A 20,374-nucleotide genomic window follows, 5' to 3' on the forward strand; every position below is an offset into this window, starting at 1 on the left:
GTGTGTGTGTGTGTGTGTGTGTGTGTGGTTGTATTTCGGGTCAAATGCATGTGAAAACTTGTGTGAAAAAAGAGATTAATGTTTCTATTGTACAACGTCAATAGAAACATAGTTAAAACATTAATACCTCTTTGTCAGTGTCACAAAATCTGAAACATTATAATCTATAAGAAGAGAGATGGATTGTACAGGTGTACCTAATGAAGCGGGTGGTTGGTGTATTTCAGTGTTTAGATTAGATTATACTTTCTCACAACGGGGAAATTTACTTGTCACAGCAGCAGAGAAAGTTTAACATACACTACAGAAGTAATAATAAAAAGGGCAAACGCAACGAACAGACAGAAGTATCTTTCATCTATACAATAAACAAAAAACAACAGACAGGCATGTACAACGAGTACTTTAACCATACTGGTTATCCCAGCTCAACTTGTTTCACTCCCACAGCCTCAATAGGAATGTACACATCCTGTTCAGGTGCTCATGTTTAACCGTACTGTTTAATTAGGGGTGCATAAAACAAACAGAACATCAACAGAAGCAGATCCAGTTCAATGTTGATCTTGTTTGGAGCATTTTATCGTAGAACTATGCTAAAAAATAACGTCTGTTATAACACACAAACTATAATATAAACAATATATGTATTACATTAAATATTAAATAGTCAGCAGCACATTTACCACTACTACCGCACTTAAAAAAGACATTCCAGTGTTAACTGCTTTCAACAGCCTTCAAACGAAACGAAAGAGACAAAACACACTTTCTCAGATTTCTCTTCCGGTGGGCTCATCGCCCTCCTGTTCTTCCACCTGTGAAAGTGATGGTGTGTCAAACACAAATACAAGTAAAAGCACAGAAGTGTTGCTATAGTAACTGGTTGGTATAAGTGAGCAACGAACATCCCACTCACCTGTGTAGGGTAGCACTTGCCCCTGGGAATGAATTTCCATGACGTCACCCTCCTCAGGGATTCGCGGAGGGAAGCTGACAGCTCATGAGTGTCACGCACCTGACAAACACACACACACACACACAGTGTACACAATACAAAGTGTATTTACAGTGTACATTACCTGCTGAACATCTTTGTCAGTGCTGTCTTTGGTAAATTTTGAGAGCTGTGAAAGTGAATATCTGCATAAACAGTTTTTAAATTAAATTTTTTCACACCTTCATGCTGCTCAGACAGGCGTTTCTGAAGTCCAGGTTACTGCTGCAGCTCACGATACTGATGGACGAGCTGAGAATCACCTCAGCAGCTGAACGCAGCTTCTCATGGTTCTTACATGTCACACAAAGCACGCAAAACACACCGTCATCATTAGGTTTCATTCATGTGTTGACTCTTAAATGATTCATCTGCTTTAACGTGCAAATGTTTTGACATCTTTGTTTGACAACGGACAGCAACATAAACTGATTTTTTCTGCCAACTAATCAGTCAAATAACCATAAAATCCTGAAAACAAAACAACATGTGATTACAGAGTATTTCCCCTCTGAAAGTTCATGTGTCCTTGTATCTCAGACTTGCCTTTTTTCCACGATTCAGGCCTTTCAGTGCGTTCTTCAGCTCAGTCTGCAGAGCTGTTGTGACTGCCTGCCTGTTGTTGCTCAGAATGCCCTCCAGGTGGTGCTCTATCAGCGCCTCTGTGGCTGTCGGAGAATCACAGATGAAAGATAAAAATGTAAAACCAACTTTGAGGCAGTGTTTTGTGAGTATGCTTTGCAGCTGTCTCTCACCCATACTATCAGAGAGATGGCAGGTGAACGGGTCACTGTGCTGCAGGAAGAGGAAGAGCAGGAGAGTCTGCTGCACTGAGGGAAGACTTAATTCTTGTTCTGAATCCTGGAGGTTTTCTTGCTTTGCCGTGTACACGGTGGCACCACTGTTCACATGATCTGCAGACAATGTTAAAACAAGCAAAAATCACAAGACAGACAAAGAAACCCTGATTATTAGTGCTAAAAATCCACTTTAAACAGTGAACACACTGCAAGTCTACACTGGTTGGAGGCACACTGGTACAGTGGTGAGTTGTAAAAAAAAAAAGAAAAAGAAAATCATACCATGTATGTAACATTACTTAACATTACTTGCCCAACCCAAAGGCGTGCCTTCCATTACCACATAATGAAAGGCACACCTTTGGGCTGGGCAAGTAATTATCACTTTCTACAACATTTCTAGTTTTAAAGAGTTCACTTTAGTACAGCGAGCTCATAGATCTTTTCCTGTGCGCCATCAGTATCTCAGAATGTCCCTTTTCAGGCCAAAGTAAATCAAACATCACTGATAATTCAGTAGTACTTGAGATGTGGCAATAACTCTAGTATTTTTTGTGCTGATATTGTGAATGAACTTGTGATTTATGGAGACTTGTGGTTTTGCCTGTGGTTGTGATTCATTAATTGTGTAATCTACATGGCAAACAGCTGCTTTTTTAAGCAAGAGCAGTTTCTGAGAAGTCAGCCAATTCTACTCATTTTTCATTTAAACATTGTTGTGACTCTACTGCCTGGAATCTAATCCTAGAGATAAATTAGTGATGACTGAGCTTCGTTCAAGATAAAGTTGTCACTTTAATAAACCAGATCAGCTCAAATCAGCTCTCTCACATGTGATTTAGCCGTTTAACAGAATTGTCTAAGAGGAAAAAAGTGAAGTTTCTCCAGGACATACTTAAAGTTGACATTAAACTTTCAAGAATTAAATTGAGCAGGGCTGACTATGAAGGATTATTTGTGTTGTACACGAGTATTTCACTGAAGACGAACACCTGCTTGTCAACCTGTTTAAAAATTTTCATGAAATCAGTTCCAATACTATATTTAAAGATGATGCTGTTGAATTCATGGCTTGTTTTGTACTTAACTTCTTAATTTATAAAATCTAGACTGCTGTCTGTTGTCATGTTGTCTGTGTGTCTTGTATCTGTTTTAATTTGACTTGTTCTTAGTTTGTGCTGCTGCCTGTCTTGGCCAGGACTCCCTTGAAAAAGACGTTTTCTGGTTAAATAAATAAAGAAATAAAAAAGAAATAGAATAATTATGTTCATGTAAAGGTAAAAACAGAACAAAAATGCTGATAGCACCTACAAAATCTTTGACTTCGACATCAATGTTTTATTCTTCTTCCCTGTGGAAACTCAGGCACGATAGAGCTGTGGTTAGTTGTTGTAAACACCATGATCAGAGTTAAATATGGTGGGATGGGAGAACACAATGTAAACACTTTATTTGCTCCAAATTCCAGACTAACTAACAACTCACGGCTGGGAGAATTGTTTTGCTCTGTGAATGCAACACATTCCTGCATCAGAACTAGCAGCTTGCACTGAACGTAAACCAGATCAGTTGCATGTAAACATAATTCACCGGGAGACAATAAAAAAATTTCACTGCTGGAGCACAGATTTTCAGTGTTGGCTCCATTCGTCTCTTTAAGGTCACTTAAAGTGTTTTTGTTACTGTGTTTTGTGTGTGCTGTTTTCCATTTTACTTCCATTGTTTGGTTTTATTGCTCTAATTCAAATTATATGGCTCTTGTGATCTATTACAGTTTTTTTTTCAGACCGCTTCGGGCCTGGGCATGGTTTCTAACAAACAGACACAGATGGCTGAAGTTATAGTCTCTTCTTGTACTCACTCTGAGAAATGTTGTTTGTTTCCTATTTACGCGAGGCCTGTGTACAGTACATCAGGTTCAAAGTATACACTGTTTAGGAATCCAACCTTTACAGGTCCCCAAGCAAAAGATCTAGTATGTATCCTGTCCATTGGTGGTTGTTGTCTACCTAGGGAGCAGTGGAGGCTGTGCAGGCCCAGTTCCTGACAGTCCAGTTCATTAGGGAGGTTCTGGAAGAAGGTGGAGGGGCCTGTGACAGGAACATTACTTGGGCTGCACACCAACACATGGACACATGTGAAGTCAAGGAAGACTAATCCAAATCAGATGCCTGAGTCCCTATTAAAACTAAGGAGGAGCAGTTCTGTTCTGGCTTCCTCTCAAGCTCACCACCTCATCACACTGAATCGTTGAGCCAAGCCTGCGCAAGAAACTCATTGTGATTGCTTTTATCGCTATGTCACTCTTTTGGTCATTACCAGAGGCTTAGGTGGGAGTTTGAATATTGGCCAACCGTAAATGGAAAGATTCGCCTCTAGCCTGAGACTGGCCAGCTGTGCTGAGGTAAGGAGGATTGGACTTAGCTCTCCTTTTTTAAATTTTTTTATTTGTTGCACTATTTCTGTTTTCTTTTTTTGTGAACCACCTAGTCCAGTCTTTGTATTTTGAGACAAACTAAGCACCATTGTCCCCAAATTTAAATGTCTTTGTGTGTGGCTATTAGACACATCTCATGGTTGAACTAACAAGATACTTGAAATCCATGACCCCATGATAGGAGGGGGACCATGGCCTAAGACTTGGACAGCTTGATTCCTGCTGCTTTTACACTTAGCTGCAAAACTGGCCCAGTGCGCACTGGAAGTCACAGACTGATGATGAAGCCAGCTGAACCACATCCTCTTCCAAAAAAGCAGTGACGTAATCCTGAGGCCAGCTGTGCCCGGATATTGTCATAACAAATCACAAACCAAGCTCTAATAAATATTTGCAAAGGATATTTGTATGTTGGTGAGTTGTGTTGCCAGATTGGGGTACTGCAGCACACAGGGTGTAAGGAGTGTGACAGGCTGGATGCTGAGCTCCCCGAACAGACCTCGCTCCATGGCTTCAGGTGGAATACTGAGTGGCAATCTGCTGCCACAGAGAGGGTGTCCTCCCTGACACCAGCATCCTTTCTTTACACACTCTGGAGGCCTTTAAACATAAAGAGAGAGGATTACTTTCTATAAACAACAGATTATGTACTGTATATGCCCTAAACCAGCATTACTGACTGTGTCCTACAGGTGACATCCAACATGAGTGATGGCTGCTTTGCTCTTGCAACTTTACTCTTGATCTTCACTCTGCAGGAATATGAATATAGTGTTAGCGCTTCATAAACACAGACTCATGGAGGTTTTAACAGGAACAGTGAGCCATTATGTTGCTATGCCAAAAAAGATAACAAGTCAAAATGTGATGAGACTGCTTTGAAGTCTTTGTATGTGAGATAATCTTTTACATTTATACGTTTAAAGGGATTCTGAGTGGGAGTTTTCCTTAAAAGAAACAAAACAATGTCTAGACTTGTACAAAAACAATCCCTCCTAATTTTCACTTAGACGTTTGTAAGAAGTCTGTATCTCCAGAGAGCCTGTTGTGAGCATTTTCTTATTTCTTCGCTGTGTTTGGGACGTTTCTGGGCATCAACCTTTGAGGTGAGTTTGGGACTAGTAGCATAACGTAGCGAGCGAGTTACACCGCTGTCTCTCTCCTGTACTCTCTGTCTCTGTCACGGATGTATAAAAAGCTCGAGGTTTGTGTGTCTGTTTGACCGAGGCTGAGCTACACATTGCTGACAGGATGATGCATGCAGCTTCGACGACATTCACACGAAATCCGATGGGAAAATCCTACTCAGTATGCCTTTAAGTAACTTGTCCAAAACAAAACAGATCGATTCTAGTGTGAATAAATCATTGGACATATCAAATCTACGAAATAAACAATCCAATAACACAGTTTTGAGTAAAAACAGCACTATTATGTTGTCATCCGGCCTGTGGGATTCTTGCTAGATTGGAAGCTACAAGCATACCTAAATTCTTGCTGGAAGGTCTGCTGACTGAATTGTAATTTGAGTTGGGTTTTGATCTGTGAAAAAAGAAGGATGATCAAGTTTTTAACTAGCAACTTTAAAAACAACACAGCGGATACATGTCAGAGGGAAACAGATCGTACCCCTGCGTTCACCAAACTAAACATGCGCAGGAACTCTTCAATACGAACACACCACTCTGGAATGAAAAGTCTTGAATCTCTCATCTGTACAGCACAAAGACATAACACAGAGATCACGTGACATTGATAAGACATTTGGAAGATTTTGGCCTAATTACTAAGATAATATAGTGATCCTCCTACTCAGATGTCTTGGCACATTTCTCTGGCAGACAAAGAGGTAAGTAAAGTTTTAAACTCTCTAATCCACTCCAAATGAAAGTTAGTAAACGTTTTTTACCTGAAATGACAGGAGTAATCTGAGGGAACCATACAGATCAGTGAAGGCACACAGCTCCTCTGGGTCAGGGACAGAGGGACACGGCGACATACGGGGAAACATGCTCTCCTTCAAATCTGTGAGGACTAATGTAGCAAAAAGAGGCGACTTAGAGATGTACAAAAGCTGAGATGTACATGTGTGTTAGGTGTGTGTACAAACCTGGCTCGAGTGTTTTCATTTTAATGCCTTTGCACCAGGGGCCAGCACCTGCAACTGCACCACAGATGTGAACACAAACTGTTTTGTGGCATAAAGGGACTACAGCTTTCTGATGAAGCAGTGTATATATCAGGGATGTCCAAAGTACGGCGCGGGGGCCAATCACATAACATATTATTTATGGGCTGCTAGGATTGTCAGATACTGTATGGCTGGAAGATTTTAATTTTTTTGGTTGACACAGCGAAGCATTTAAACCTCTAAGGACATAACTGCTGGTGTTATATATCTGTAGATGTGACATAAAATATTAATTTCTGAAAGATTTTGTTAAAGACAAGAGCAAGAGTGATACGTTTCAAACTTAAATGTCAACAGACTTTGCATTACTCATAATAAGTCATGTTTAAAATGAACAATTTATTCTTTGTTATCTGACTCCAGATGTAAAAGAAAGGTTTGTTCATGCCTGATTAGCTTAGATTTGGTTACAAAATGATAATTGTGACAATGGAAACGAAATTGTTGAAAACAGTGCATTTGTATGTAACTTTTTAAATGTTAGTACAGGCCCCCGGCCCTCTTTAAAAAGGAGCTTGGACACCCCTGATGTATATGATGAGAAAAACGGTGAAGCTTACCAGTGCAGTTCAGACTTTGGACAGCTGCCCCTGTTTTAGTCCACAGGAGGACCAGCAGTCCTCCTGCAGCCTGCACACGCACCCCACGCTGCTTTCCCAACAGCATCACCAGCCGCAGCACCTGAAGGCAGCATTGAAACCAGCTAAAGCTAAAACATTGTTTTGAAAACCTTCTACCAGCCATGTTCAACTTCACCATCCACTCAATAATAAATGATTATTTTGAGTTTAAAATCTACCAGCTGCTTTCATATTTTACCAGCGTCTGTCTCCATTTAAAGAAACAATGACGAGCAAAGATAAACTGTCAATTAAACAGTATTTTTTTTAACACATTTACACGTTTCCTATTGCAGCTAAAAATGAATTATTCGAAGTTATTTACCTGTTGTATTTCTCTGGACATCTTTCATCAATTTAGCAAACATACGCGCGCTTTACTCTACGTTATACTGCGCATGCGCCTCACCCACTCCGTACTCAGACTGTCCTCCAGACTTTTACTTTTCTGCAGCCAAAATCACAGCTGACAATGTTGTTCAATCAGAGAAATCACTGATAACGCCTTATACATGCAAGGACAAATAGACAAGTAGTCCATAAATCAATAATAATAATGATTTGTGGCAATTATCATCCCTTTATAATTGTGATTAGGCACCTGAAATACTATAGAGATACTGACGTGTAGACTCACTGGCCAAACACTGTTAAAGTTTCTAAGCATTTACTTTATATTTTAGTATCTAATACACAGAATATAATTACATAAGTTTTAAAGCAGTCATACTTTCAAACATTTTATTTTCCATTTTCTTGTGATACCTATTTGTTTTCTAAAATTATATATAATGTATGTTGGTGTGTGTGTGTGTGTGTGTTGCTGTTTATGTTGTTACTGGATCTTGAAATAACAAATGTTGTTATCCTGAGATAACAAGTCATTTTCCTTTTTATTTTAATATAATAGACTATCCTTTTGCTTTCTTGGGATCCTGAATTCATTAGAGTATTATTTCCGGGAAACAATGTTTTGTTATCTTGAGATCTTGAGAAAATTATCCTGTTATTGGGATAACAACTTTTCCCCCCCGACATAATTACATAAATAACCTCAAGATGTCGAGAAAACAGGAAGACAAGAAAATAGAGGAAATAAAAGCTCCCACTGAATAGCTTTTTCTTGAACATGTGTTGCTTCATGCGTGCATAGCTTTTTTCTGTACTTTTGCAGGTGTCGATATTAATATGTACATACAAAAACACACTCTGCTTAGATACCATGATGTATTTATTTGTATTGATTTATGTAATGTAAACACAAACAATGCAGCATATGAAAACAAAACAGTGTCAAAAGATAAACACAAACACAAAACCGTTTCTCTATTTGGTCTGTCCAGCTTTCACAGTTGTTATTTGTATAAATATATGTGAGTCTTTGTGTTCAACACAAATCACTTTCCCTCTTTCTCACTCCACTCCCTGTATGCTCCGGCATAATTACGTGCACTGAAAGAGAAGACAGAGGGAGGACAAATTTTAGGACAATAAGAGGAAATAAGACATAGACAGCCAAAGTGCATCTCAAACTTCTATGAGGAAACACAAGAATGTTGTATGAGCATGAGATAAATCTTAAAACACTAAGAGTTACTGATGTAGGAGACCCGATGTGTGTATAATGTATAGTATCCAATAACTTGTTTACTTCACATAGCCGAGTTCGTTTGCCTTGCTCGTGGCCACTCCCCCTCTTCTTCCAACCTGGCAGTGAAACACCAGCTCTGGCGCATCCAACGGTGGCTTTGTTACTCCATATTTGGCCTTGAAGTCTTCTGGCTCCATTTTGAAAGCAGCCTCTACTGTATCAACTGAATGAAAGGGAGGAATACATTAACATCCAATGCAAAATTGTTGCACTGTTAACGATGTTACAGTGATGCTTATCTATGACAACACACTGGTCTGAATGTGTTTGATTCGTGAGGAAATTCAGTGTTCAGTCTGTGTGAATTTAAATGAAGCTAACCTGGGATATGAACAGATCCTGGAATACGTCCTTTATCCACTTCATCTTTTGTGCGGACATCAACCAGAAACAGATTCTGGCTCTTTCCCACAAGAGCTTTCAAATCCTCATAGGAGATTTCCTTGGTGACTGGCAATGAAAGAGGGAATACATTTAAAGGCTTTGCAAAGCATTTGCTGAATACTCCCACAAACTAAATATTTTAATCGTATACTTAAATCAGCCATGAGACATGATTTTATTAGACTGGTGACTGACCTTTCGAAACAAAAACAACCACAGTTCGTGCAATGGATTATACACAGCACACTAGGGAACTCAAGTGGATACAAACAGTCTGATTACGAGGTATGTACTAAACCACTGGTTCTCAAACTGTGGAACAAGGCATCCTCCTTGTAGTGGCGCTTAAAGGGAACCTATGAAATCTTAAAAAAATAAAAAATAAACTAACTTAAAAATATTATACAATCAAAATATGATGTTATAATGTAATTTAAGATTTCATTTCCTGTAATATATTTTCCATCACCAAATAACTAGGAACTAGGAGTAAATCTGACACCTGCGTGAACTAGTTTGAACAAGGTTGGACTACGCTGATTGTAATTAAACGTCATAATGGTGGTACTTGGGATTTTCTGAGTTTAGCTCAATTTATTCAGACACAGTGGGCTACCCGCCTGGTTGTTGGTGCCATAGTGCATGAGTTGAGATATCGGTATCATGAGAGACAATCAAGACTAAAAGTACCTCCACCTCCTGAGTACATTCCTCTCCAAAAGATTGCTCCCTCATGTTGGCACTCCTACTGTTTTTAATCAGCCTGTGTGCTGGTGTGTGTCTGGAAGTCAGGAGTAAAGGTACCATGCCCCCACATGTCCCTTTGGTGAAACAGATTAAGGTATGCAAACACTTAAATAATAACTCTGGGTCGTTGGTTGTTGCTAGGGCAACTCTCCATGGTAATTCACCTTGGATACAAGTGGCTTCCGGGTTTATTTTTCTGCTGAGTCATGCTGCGACAGGACTCACTGTATAATTTTTGCAACAACTGTTTCCTCATTTAATATTTATAAATTATAAAAAAAATCTGTGCATGTGATAGCTAGCTTGCAGAAACAACGAGGGGCCCACAGTCTGTCTATTTTAGTGCTACTTTAAACTAGTTACAGGATATTATTTATTAACTGTTAACAAGTGTTCACTAATTAACCAGTTTTCTCAACCAACATTAGGGATGTGCCGTGTCTTTTCTATAATTAAACAGGCGGTTGTTAGTTAAATTATGTCCGTCTCAGTGAGTGAAGTGTGCAAAGACTCACCTGAGTTCGCCATCCTGCTCGTGTGAAGCACTTACAAATATGAATGATAATTGCATACGTTAAAAACAATACACGTTCTTCCTCCAACTTGTTTAGAGACAGATCATTGGCTTAGACGCCGACAGAGGGCGGGAAAGACTTCAGTCATTAGCCAATGAAATCAACTTCCCACTCGCTGTGTTTTTACTAGACTTTCAAATTAAAAGCTTAGAGTCAGATCAATAGCTGAAGGTCGATATTGTGATAAAATAATTATGTTACAGGTAAATGTCAACTAAAAGCATAAAAATATTTTTAAAATATATATATATATATATATATGTTAAAAAAATATCCAAAGTAGAAATAAACACTATACATCATGTTCTTTCAGAGTGTTATGTCGTTATATGCATCATATTATTGAATAATAATTATTGATGCAATAACTTGTCATTTTAATTTTGTAGCCAGTTAAGGATGAGATCATTTTGGCAATATGTTTTTTAAATATTGCTTTTATTCGGAATGGCAATATCACAAAATGTTTAGGACCTTTTAATGTTTTCATCATCTTTTCCAATTTCAATATTTCCAAAATTGTACCACACCAATCTTCCCCCAACGTACACTACATGGTACTGGATTTATCCACTTTCGAGTAATTGACTTTTTACTTGCTGCTAAAATAAACAGCAGCAGTTTTCTATCTTTCCCCTGTTTAAAAAACAAAAGTGTCCCAGATATAGAGTATCTAAGTTCAGCAGTGTTTGAGTCTTTAAAGCCATACTATATCATTCCAATATAAACTCGACCAGTCCTAGAATATATGGAAATGGGTTGCCTCTATTGAACCATATTGTCTCTAACACATTAAACTCCTATTCCTGTATTTTTCCTGATATACGGTCTTTATATATGTTATATTTATATATGGTCTCTCTGATCCATGGAGAAAGCTGAAAATTTCTCCCCAAGACTCCTCAGAAATTCCTATTTTTCCCACTTTTCTTTTATTTTTAGCGTATAGAATAGGATTGTACAATCTAGAGATGGACTCACTTGTTATTGAATAAAAATTGATTCGAGGATTTTAATGTGAGATTTGTTTAGTTTTTTTTTACTTTTCCACTTGGACTGCCAGTCCTCTATCAGTAATTGTAGTCTGACAAAGACTTTCCACAGCATGACTTAAGTCATTCCAAAGTTTTATTCCTTCCATCTGGCCTTATAACTAAAGCTCTCAAACAAATGTAGTGGAGTAGAAAGTAGTATTTCCCTCTGAAATATAGAGTATAATGTTAAGTAAAATTAAATGAACGTACCTTAAACTTAAATTTAAACATTTTCCACCATCATAACAAGAGAATCATAACAAGATGCAGATGCTTCTGTACAGCACACAAGAATTTAATGAGTGGTTTGACAAGTGTTGATATTATATTTCAGTCACCAGACCCAAGTCAACAGCTACAAAACATTTTGGCCGACTGTGGGTCAGTCCCTCAGAGACTTGATGCACATCAAAGCTGCTCTTGTGGCCTGTGGTGGCCATGCACTCCTTGCCAAGACATGTTATACTCATTAATTGGCTTTATGTAACAAAATGTAGCTGTGCAAAGCCTTTCAGATGAAAGCAACATTTTACAAAGTTTGTTTTTTTTATTAAAATAAGTTTTAGTGTATTATAAAAGTTTCAGTCAGTATATTCTAAAAATCATTAATATTTACAAGTCAATTCAGCAACGCTAAAAAACAGAACACAATATGCCTACAATGTTAATTTGCCAGCAAACAAACCTGTAGTTCTAACCCTAAAATGACACAAAATACCCATTTGTTAGTGTTATTCCTGGAACCCTACTCCTCTTGTCCCCAGTATGTTTACATGTTCCTTGAAACAGGACTGTATACAACTTCTTAATAATCAATCATGACACCACTGCAGAACTATCTGGCTTTTGTTCATGATTGCACCGTTGCTGTGCCCCCTGTCTCCAGGGCCTGTTCAGTGTGACTGGGATGGATTGTCTGTGCTGGATCACAGAGTTCCCTCTGTGCTGTAAGAAGGGTTTCCTAATCCATCAGTGGAGTTTCTCTTTGCCCTTTTATACATTTGATACTTCCAGAGGATCACGGCTGTTATGATGAGAATAAGAAGAAAGATGACTCCTCCTCCTATGACCCCGAGCAACAAGTTATGATCAGAAGATTCAGGACGTTCATACCGCTTACAGGAGAACTCTGACGGTACGCTGCCTCCTGCTTTGTTCACCGCCTCCACACACACCATAGTACCAGGTTCCAAAGATCCGACCAAAGTTCTTCGCGCAGTAGCCTGAAACTCCAGGGCGCCTTCTTCATTTCCCTGAACCACCACTCTGTACCGAGTCACCACAGAAGATGGAGCGCACCACTGAACCTCTATTTTCCCTTTGTGTTCCCCTTCACTGATTGGCAGCAGCGTATCAATGCGTGGTTCTTTAGGAGGCACATCAGCTCCACTTCTCCCCGGACAGAGGCACCCAGTCCTTTCATTAAGATCTTCACAGGGTTCCTGATTCTCCAAGCAAGGGTCGTATTGGCAAAACTGTGGTTTCTGTCGAAGAAGTGTGGTTCTCGCAGGATACACCACTTCAGGAGGAGAGCTGTGCTTGTCAAACTCTTCTTCATCTTCATACTCATTATTTGAGTTAATGGTTATGTATTTGAATGGTGGATGAGTGACGGGAGATGAAGTGGAGGCAGCATGAGTGTAGAGGTGGGAGTGAAGAAAAAGGAGAAGCACGGCCAGGTTCCTGTGAATTGACATCATATCTATGGACAGAAATGACAAATAGTGGTAAAATTAAACTGCCAATAATACAGTCATGAATAGATCATTAACACTTTCATCACTATGTTGATCGGCTTGCAATTAACCTTGTTTTCCTATTGACCTGTGTGTTAAAATAATACCTAAAGGCCAGTTTGAGGTAATAAAGAAACTGAAAACGAGAAGTTGGAGTTACTGTGGTAACGATCACTATATCAAAATACAGAAGGCAATATACAGAGACAAATAGCAAGGCTGGTAACAAGGATCCGCAGTGTTAATAAGAATTTGAGATTTTTTCCCTTTTAACAAAAGACAAGAAAGATTGGTTGAGAGTGATACTAAATAAATTACTCTGGCTTGACAAGGATGCTATTTAACAAAGTTTATAGCTTGGAAATTACTTTATGTGTAATCAAACATTTGTGATGTTCTAGTTTCTATTCTGTAAACAGCTTTAGATAAATAAATGCTGAGTCCAGAAAGAGAAAAAGTAAAACTATTGGGGTGGCTCCATCATTACTTCCATTTTCCCCTGGCAACAAGCCAGAAGAGTTCTGTGGGAACCCAAAACTGAATCAGAGTACAAACAGATTTACACTCTCTCACAATATAAAAGATGATTTCTCAAACCTTTCAATGCCAGAGATGAGTACCGAGTACTCTAACAATAAACATGAAACCTTCCAGTGTTTAACATCTGGTCAACACATGCGTCACCATAGCAATAAAAGTGACCTCAAAATAAAGAAAAGAGTTCAGAATAGTTTACTGTACCTGTTTTTTTCTTGAAGAATATTGCAAGTCTTTATTCTCTCCCTTGTTCCCACTCTGTCTGCTCTCACTGTGTACTCAGCGTCTTCTGCACTTACCGTCTTAAGCTGTTTGCTTCAGACTCCCGCCTCCTCCTCTTCTCCCTCCAGTGCCTCTCCCACCCCTTTTTTACTCATACTCTGCCTCTCTGTCTCCTGTCTTTTCTCACATCTTGCCTCCTTCTCTTTCTCAACAGGGCTTCCAGCCAGCCATCGCTGCTCTTTTGTGTGGAATTTTTCTGTGAATGTGTGACGGGACCGTTAAGGGAGAGGGTGGGCAGACTCACTATGTGCCTGCATGCTCCTTAGCATATTAATTTGCTGAGCAGCAGCGGGAGGCAGGCTTGTACTTGTTGCAGTATGTGTTGTATGTAATCCAGAGGTGCCTGTTTTTGATTACTTTTTTATGAGTTCCTCCATACTCTGCAGGTGTTCTTGTGGAAACAAACAGGACATAAGGTTACTTCAGTCCGTGTTTATGTGTGCTTTTCAGAGTGGGGGGTGAAGAATGCATGCATGTGTTTTTATTATGGACCCCCCCTACCCCACCTCTTGTAGCCCCTATTGTGACAAGCTGGAACGATCAAGGCTTTCTCATCTCCCAGCCTTTTATGGGGTGAAACTGGCAAAGTAGGAATGTTCGTTCTTATTCCAAGTGCCCACATTGCACAGATGAGAGGAAAAGTACCAGGGGCCTCCTTCTTTACCGACTTCTAAACTCAACTCAAATTTACTCAACTCAAAGCACTTAAAGTCTTGACAACTTGTGTAAACGGCTTCAATTTAATTTGAGCTAAAATGGAGTCTGTTTATGGTGAAGTACATGTGCATATACAAGGGATTTTTATCTTGTACTAAGAAGCAAAACCAACAACATAAAAGAAAAACACAATTAAGTGGGGTTGTGAGAATGTGCACTTGCACGTACAAATCAACTTCACATGAAGGCAAATTTAATTAATACGTTCACAAGATGAGGGCTGAGGGAACAGAAACAATAAATTATTGGGAGATGAATAAACCATAAACAGTGACTTAAATGTACAGTCACTTAAATGTGAAGGCAGGAAATAAGAGTACAGATTTATGCACTGCTTTTATTTAGTTTTATCTATACAAGAGGGGAAGTAGGGGAATAGTGTTTTTGTAGGTTATGTACATGTATTGTACACATTAAGACTTAATGTGAAAAATCAGAAAAAAGGGTATGTTGCACTGCAAAACTCAGCTAAACTGAAGTGTAAGTAGGTAACACACCTGTAATCTGTCAAAAATGCTGAAATAAATGAGCAACAATTTCGAGTGGAGCTAAATGTTGGTATGTGGCAACAATTTTCTCAGAATGCACAAGTGTAACACTAGAACTTCCTTGAGGGGAGAATGGGTGTGTCATTGGTTAGGAAGTTAAGAAAGTTAAGAAGAAGTGACTCTGTATTCATTGGCATTTTTGTTGTTTATTCAGGAGGGTTATGAGAAGTTGAATGCTTCTGCATTTACCGTGCCAGGTTACTTGAGAAAGGGAAGTTGAGAGATGTGTGATAACGTTGCCCTTACACACCTCTCATTTCTTATCATCATGTGCGATGATTTTTTTCCCCCATGGTGGGTGGCTGCTTTGAACCCGACACTTACACAAAAGGAAGAGATTTTAGAGGATGTTAATCCCCTATTTCACAACACAGGAGCTCATAGTTTGACTATGTTGGTCGATAATATCTCATACACTCATGGTCCCCAGAGCATAAAGCTTGCCGACTTTGGTGGGTCACCACCATGAGGTTGAGAGCTTTGAATTAATATTCTGAATATATCTGGACAACTATTGGCTGGATTACCATGAGGTTTACAACAGAAATCCATGGTGCCGAGAGGATAAATACTAATGTTTCTGGTAATCCCTACACTATGTACACTACCAATATGTCTTCATTCATCCACTGAAATATTTCAACATCTAGATGGATTGTACAAGACATGAACGATTCCTTGACTTTGGCGATCCCCTGATTTTTGTCTTTAGTGCCACCGCAGTGAGGCTCACAATCACATTTGTGCTTTTGAGAGTAAAATCTCAATCTCAAAAATGAACTGTGTCCAGTTTCAGTGTCAAGTGCACAAGGATACTGAAAAATAGATAAGCGTTACTGGAATTGAGTCACAGAATTTCAGATGAACAAACTCTGACAAATCACTGACAGATCACAGTTAGACCCATTTTATTAGCTTTATAACTGGGTTCAGGAGCACGCCTTGAACTCCCATCACATTTCCACATCCTAAATTCTTAATCAAACCTTATCCGTTCACTACCTCTTTGACTCAGTTTTCACATATGCAGAAAAATATCAATAACAGGTGATTCCTAGCTTTTGAATGTATGTTTGCTTGTCATAGTCAGACTTCTCTTTTTAGCTTTAAGGTTGTTTTGGCTACATGAGACAACCGTCTCTGCCCCATCTGTCCCCCTCCCAACAATGTCAGAAGTTGATAAGTTTCAACAACCTGCCTGTAACCGGATGATACAGGTTGCTGTGACTTATCAGATGTCTGAAATGATTCATTTAAACACTCCTGAAGGAGACAATCGATCTCCGGGATCTTTGAGTACAAAGTCTTTTTTTTGTTTTAGATATTTTAGAATTTCATCATCGAGCTTCATAGTCATAGTCATCTCCCCACATAAAGTGTCTTAACTGCAAATGTGTGGGCGCTGAACATCCCACTATGTCTGCTTGAATTAAAGAAGCTGAATACACTGAGTGTCTTTTGGAAGAGGCATAGATATTTTCTATGAGTGAGCTCATGCTTCTATACGGATAAGATTACGCCACAAAATGAAACAGCTCCTCTTTTGTTCAAATAAGGAAGGAGGTTGAGAGAGAGAGAAGCAAAACAAGTATGTGAAACAATTACAGGGACCACAAATTATCTGCATTTTTTTCAATCCACTTTTTTTGTCTTTTGTACTTTGTACATTTGTAATGTAAAGAATGATTTTACGCCATTTCCAATTGCGTTTACTTTTTCAGTGTAGTGACTAATAGGCAGGCTGAGCTCACTCATAATCATGGGTACTTTGGTCAATCCTGAAGAATGTCTGGACTCAGCCTTCAGGTGAAACCAAGCTCAGCACAGGAGGCAGACACACCGATTGTACAACTGATATGGTTTGTTGTTTTGTCTGTTTGACAGTTTGTTTGTTTTTTAACACTAAGGAGAAAGGGTTGTGGAAAATGGTGTACCCTGTACAGCATTTTCCACTGCCACTCACAGGCAGCATGAAATTTTGCACAAACTGTGGTTCCATGGCCTAAAGGAATAAAGGAAGCCACTCACTGAGTCATACTACTCCAGCCTGCCAGTGCATTTTCCCTCTCCCACCATCGCAACATGTTTGAGCATGTGTCAGACAACTTGCACGTACCGCCACCACCATTGATTCAGATATAGATGGTTTCACAATTTCACCAGAGCATCTTACGGGAACTGAATATCTTTGAAATACTCAAATTTTAGGCATTTAAAGGCGGGAACTTCCCTTTTTAAAAACTCAGTCAGCCTTCTTCTTTCTGTCTAACAACGCGAAAAATGTGTGGGCCTCTCACAGATGCTCATTCCCTTTGCTACCCACACCTCTCTGAGGAGTTAAAGTATTCCAGTTTAAACAGGAAGCACTACTATTGGCTATATCCCTATCACCTTTGATCCCCACTTCATTCAAAAGGAATCCCATCGTAGTCTTGTAACCAGACCCTAAAGTTGTGTGAATTACTATTTATAGCTAAAAAAACATAAGGACCCAGAGTAGCCTCTGCAGTCTTGCTTTTCCTCTGGGGGATAATTGGAAACAGGAGAATGATGACGTAGCAGCTCCGTCTCATAACGAGGCCCTTCTTTCTCTGCATGTTTGTGTGACTATAAACAATGCAGGATTAAAAGAGCGGGCTAGTGATCACAGAAAGTATCCCGCAACAGTCAGCGTTCAATCCACCCTGCTGGAGTTTATCTCCAAGGATATTAACATTTCTTATGGGAAGAAACCTGCTAAATGGACATTTATATATCCTATTAATATGTGATGATACTATGGCAACAAATAAATAAGTTTTTGTGTCTCAGGTGTTGTCTGATGAGCAAAAGAAGGTGTCAATCCTCAAGTAGATTACACAATATAAGATACACAAACTGTGACTGGAAAGTTGGCACGTACGCCACACTTTACTGTAAGTCTTGGTTGGTTAGTTTCCAGCATGACTTCAGGACTAAGCCAAATCATAATATTTACAGTGTGTACCCGCTGGTTGATATCACATCTCACGAATTGCACAAGATATGACAAGAGTTTAAAATTGTTCTTTAAGTGAACATTTCTGTGACTTAATGATTCAATTTGGGTGATTTTATGCAACCTACAACCCGTGACACCATAATTGGGTAACAGGGGCATAAACACCGATAACCTCATTTTGTCTAAACTGCCTTTTACAGTATGGTTTTCAATTCTTCCTGGCCTTCTTCACAGAAAAATGCGTCATTCATCACAGTCAGTAAGCCATGACAGTTGCTAATTATGTCATCAAAGTCGGTAAGGTATGACAGTGTGTCAGTGCCAGGATCCTGAAACCAGCCATCATTCATTTGAACATTTACACGTGTGCCTTTCCCACTGTGGCATGTCACCTATATACTTGTTAAGAATATTACACTTTTGTGTTTTCTAAAAATATACCAAAACAAGCATAAATAAATTCGCAAAACACATTATGAAATCTTTCTTTGAATCAACTACACTGTCAAATGTTGTGTAACTTCCAACCTTGATCTTGTCCTTACAAGCCTGAACAAACCCTTTACACAGAGCTGTAGTGCCACTTAGTGGTGAATACTTGTTTTTCTTTGCCTATGACAGGAATCCAGAAAAACTGAAGAGTTCATCCAAAAATCTCTGGGAAAAATCTAGCTGTGCCAATTCAAGGTTATGTAATTGAATCTAATGGGCTATTAAATGGACTGATTTGATTTATTCTTCAGTCTTTATATGCGCTTTAGATGTGTGGTCAAAACAGATTTCATATTCTTTATCTCACAATAAGTGAGCATATCAAACAAGATTATAATGGTTTCTGCTCTACATCAATCAATTCCCAGTTTAAGCCAGTGTTTTTGTTGTTCACTGACTTGAAAACTCTCTTCAAGCATGAAATTCTCTCACTTTAATTATCAGGGGGTGGAGACACACACTCTCTCTCTCTGGCCTCCTCTCCAGCTTCAAAAGGATGAATCTTTTGTTTTGGAGCTGTACAGTTGACCTACATGTTAGAAAAAAAAAAAAAAAGATTATCACCCCAGCCTGATTTCAGTCTATAGATTCTTGTGTTTTGACAGTAATGTATGAAGTATTTGGACGTTTTACTTGAGTAAAAAGCAATTGTTACTTTGTTTTTCTTAAAATATAATGCATTCAGTTATATATCAAACTAACCAACAGTATATAAAGTTGATTAAATTATCTACACCTCCAACCAGCTGTAACATTAACATAGTACTTACAGAGATAATCCACATTTCAATAATGATACCTTTACTCAACTACATTTCAGAGGAAAATACTTTTTTACTACATACGTCTGACAACTGCAGCTTTGGTGATGATGAACTATGATGCAGATAATGATTAAAACCACCTAGCAGCAACTACAATAGTAAAATGCTGTCACAAGAGCCCTTTTATGGATAAAAAAAGTACTTTATTTTGCTCCAAAAATGATACTTTTGAACGACTTTTAGCTGTAACTGGAGTATTTTTTAAACTGTTGTTTTGCTACTTCTACTTTACATCCCTCACACTAATGATACAGGTGTTAACTAACCTTTAAAATATAGTAACATAGAAGTATGAAGTGGTACAAGCAAAGTACAACTTACATGCTTTTGCTCTAACCTGGTGTGTTACTTGAGTAAATGTGCCTACTGGTTTTTGATATATATATATTGAGTCATAGGGAGTTAGCTGGTAGTTGACCACAAATGGGCGGGAACGTATAGAGAGTACAGAAAATAATAGGTATTATATATGGGACAGGAAACCATATAAATACATTACAGCACGTCTTTATTTTATTTTTTTGTAGGTGCTGAACAAACTTATACCCAGCTGGTAAACAGTACAGCCACCTGCTGTGTAACATAACGTCCGTTGGTAAACAGCCAGCCGTTATATTCACTGTAACGTAAGCTTAGCTTAACTGTTACCGTCTCGTACATACAGTGAAAACATGTTTAACGGTAAAATGTCGCTAAACTACACCACATCCGTGAGGACAGTTAGAGTATATGTCAGCATATGGCTGAAACAGATGTCACCCATAGTGAATAACAGCCACGGGGCTGTAACGTTTGCTCGTAACGAAGAGTGAAAAGTAGGCT

The 20,374-nt window shown here is 38.8% G+C and overlaps 3 protein-coding genes across 7 annotated transcripts; all 3 read right to left on the minus strand.

Annotated features, from left to right (window-relative positions):
• Nucleotides 1–484: 484 nt before the first annotated feature.
• Nucleotides 485–7,718, minus strand: top6bl (TOP6B like initiator of meiotic double strand breaks). 3 transcript variants are annotated; one of them, XM_027289306.1, is made up of 14 exons: nucleotides 7,371–7,714; nucleotides 6,986–7,106; nucleotides 6,345–6,398; nucleotides 6,144–6,259; nucleotides 5,864–5,947; nucleotides 5,721–5,776; nucleotides 4,915–4,986; nucleotides 4,639–4,834; nucleotides 3,807–3,924; nucleotides 1,753–1,911; nucleotides 1,544–1,665; nucleotides 1,180–1,290; nucleotides 920–1,018; nucleotides 485–818 (listed from the first exon to the last, which is right to left on the minus strand). In XM_027289306.1, the coding sequence occupies exons 1-14, from the start codon at nucleotides 7,389–7,391 to the stop codon at nucleotides 774–776; spliced, it is 1,374 nt and encodes a 457-aa protein (XP_027145107.1). In that variant the 5' UTR covers nucleotides 7,392–7,714; the 3' UTR covers nucleotides 485–773. The 3 variants fall into 3 exon arrangements, with proteins under 3 accessions (XP_027145107.1, XP_027145076.1, XP_027145137.1); XM_027289275.1 differs by having other exon boundaries at nucleotides 6,144–6,268; nucleotides 7,371–7,712; XM_027289336.1 differs by lacking the exon at nucleotides 3,807–3,924 and having other exon boundaries at nucleotides 4,734–4,834; nucleotides 6,144–6,268; nucleotides 7,371–7,718.
• Nucleotides 7,719–8,258: 540 nt separating this feature from the next.
• Nucleotides 8,259–10,468, minus strand: tstd1 (thiosulfate sulfurtransferase like domain containing 1). Of its 2 annotated transcripts, none has more exons than XM_010732133.3 (4): nucleotides 10,343–10,468; nucleotides 9,018–9,146; nucleotides 8,697–8,859; nucleotides 8,259–8,497 (listed from the first exon to the last, which is right to left on the minus strand). In XM_010732133.3, exons 1-4 carry the CDS (start codon nucleotides 10,353–10,355, stop codon nucleotides 8,443–8,445), a joined length of 360 nt encoding a protein of 119 aa, XP_010730435.1. In that variant the 5' UTR covers nucleotides 10,356–10,468; the 3' UTR covers nucleotides 8,259–8,442. The 2 variants fall into 2 exon arrangements, with proteins under 2 accessions (XP_010730435.1, XP_027139004.1); XM_027283203.1 differs by lacking the exon at nucleotides 10,343–10,468 and adding an exon at nucleotides 9,771–9,902.
• Nucleotides 10,469–11,713: 1,245 nt separating this feature from the next.
• LOC104919990 (LRRN4 C-terminal-like protein) lies at nucleotides 11,714–14,189 on the minus strand. Of its 2 annotated transcripts, none has more exons than XM_019253481.2 (2): nucleotides 14,009–14,189; nucleotides 11,714–13,138 (listed from the first exon to the last, which is right to left on the minus strand). In XM_019253481.2, the coding sequence occupies exon 2, from the start codon at nucleotides 13,134–13,136 to the stop codon at nucleotides 12,363–12,365; it is 774 nt and encodes a 257-aa protein (XP_019109026.1). In that variant the 5' UTR covers nucleotides 13,137–13,138; nucleotides 14,009–14,189; the 3' UTR covers nucleotides 11,714–12,362. The 2 variants fall into 2 exon arrangements, with proteins under 2 accessions (XP_019109026.1, XP_010730436.2); XM_010732134.3 differs by having other exon boundaries at nucleotides 13,914–14,049.
• Between the last annotated feature and the right edge of the window lie 6,185 nt (nucleotides 14,190–20,374).

Source organism: Larimichthys crocea, chromosome I (assembly GCF_000972845.2).
Source record: "Larimichthys crocea isolate SSNF chromosome I, L_crocea_2.0, whole genome shotgun sequence".
NCBI lineage: Eukaryota > Metazoa > Chordata > Actinopteri > Sciaenidae > Larimichthys > Larimichthys crocea.

What these genes read in the sequence shown, in the direction of transcription:
- tstd1 (XM_027283203.1), bottom strand. An exon ending in AGGATCTGTTCATATCCCAG is followed by an intron (nt 8,860 to 9,017) that starts GTTAGCTTCATT and finishes CCTTTCATTCAG; the next exon opens with TTGATACAGTAGAGGCTGCT. An exon ending in AACGAACTCGGCTATGTGAA is followed by an intron (nt 8,498 to 8,696) that starts GTAAACAAGTTA and finishes CTTCTCTTTCAG; the next exon opens with TGCACGTAATTATGCCGGAG.
- LOC104919990 (XM_019253481.2), bottom strand. Translation starts at nt 13,136, where the DNA reads ATGATGTCAATTCACAGGAACCTGGCCGTGCTTCTCCTTTTTCTTCAC.
- top6bl (XM_027289275.1), bottom strand. Translation starts at nt 7,391, where the DNA reads ATGTCCAGAGAAATACAACAG. An exon ending in TTAGTTTGGTGAACGCAGGG is followed by an intron (nt 5,777 to 5,863) that starts GTACGATCTGTT and finishes CTTTTTTCACAG; the next exon opens with ATCAAAACCCAACTCAAATT. An exon ending in CCATCTCTCTGATAGTATGG is followed by an intron (nt 1,666 to 1,752) that starts GTGAGAGACAGC and finishes ATTCTCCGACAG; the next exon opens with CCACAGAGGCGCTGATAGAG.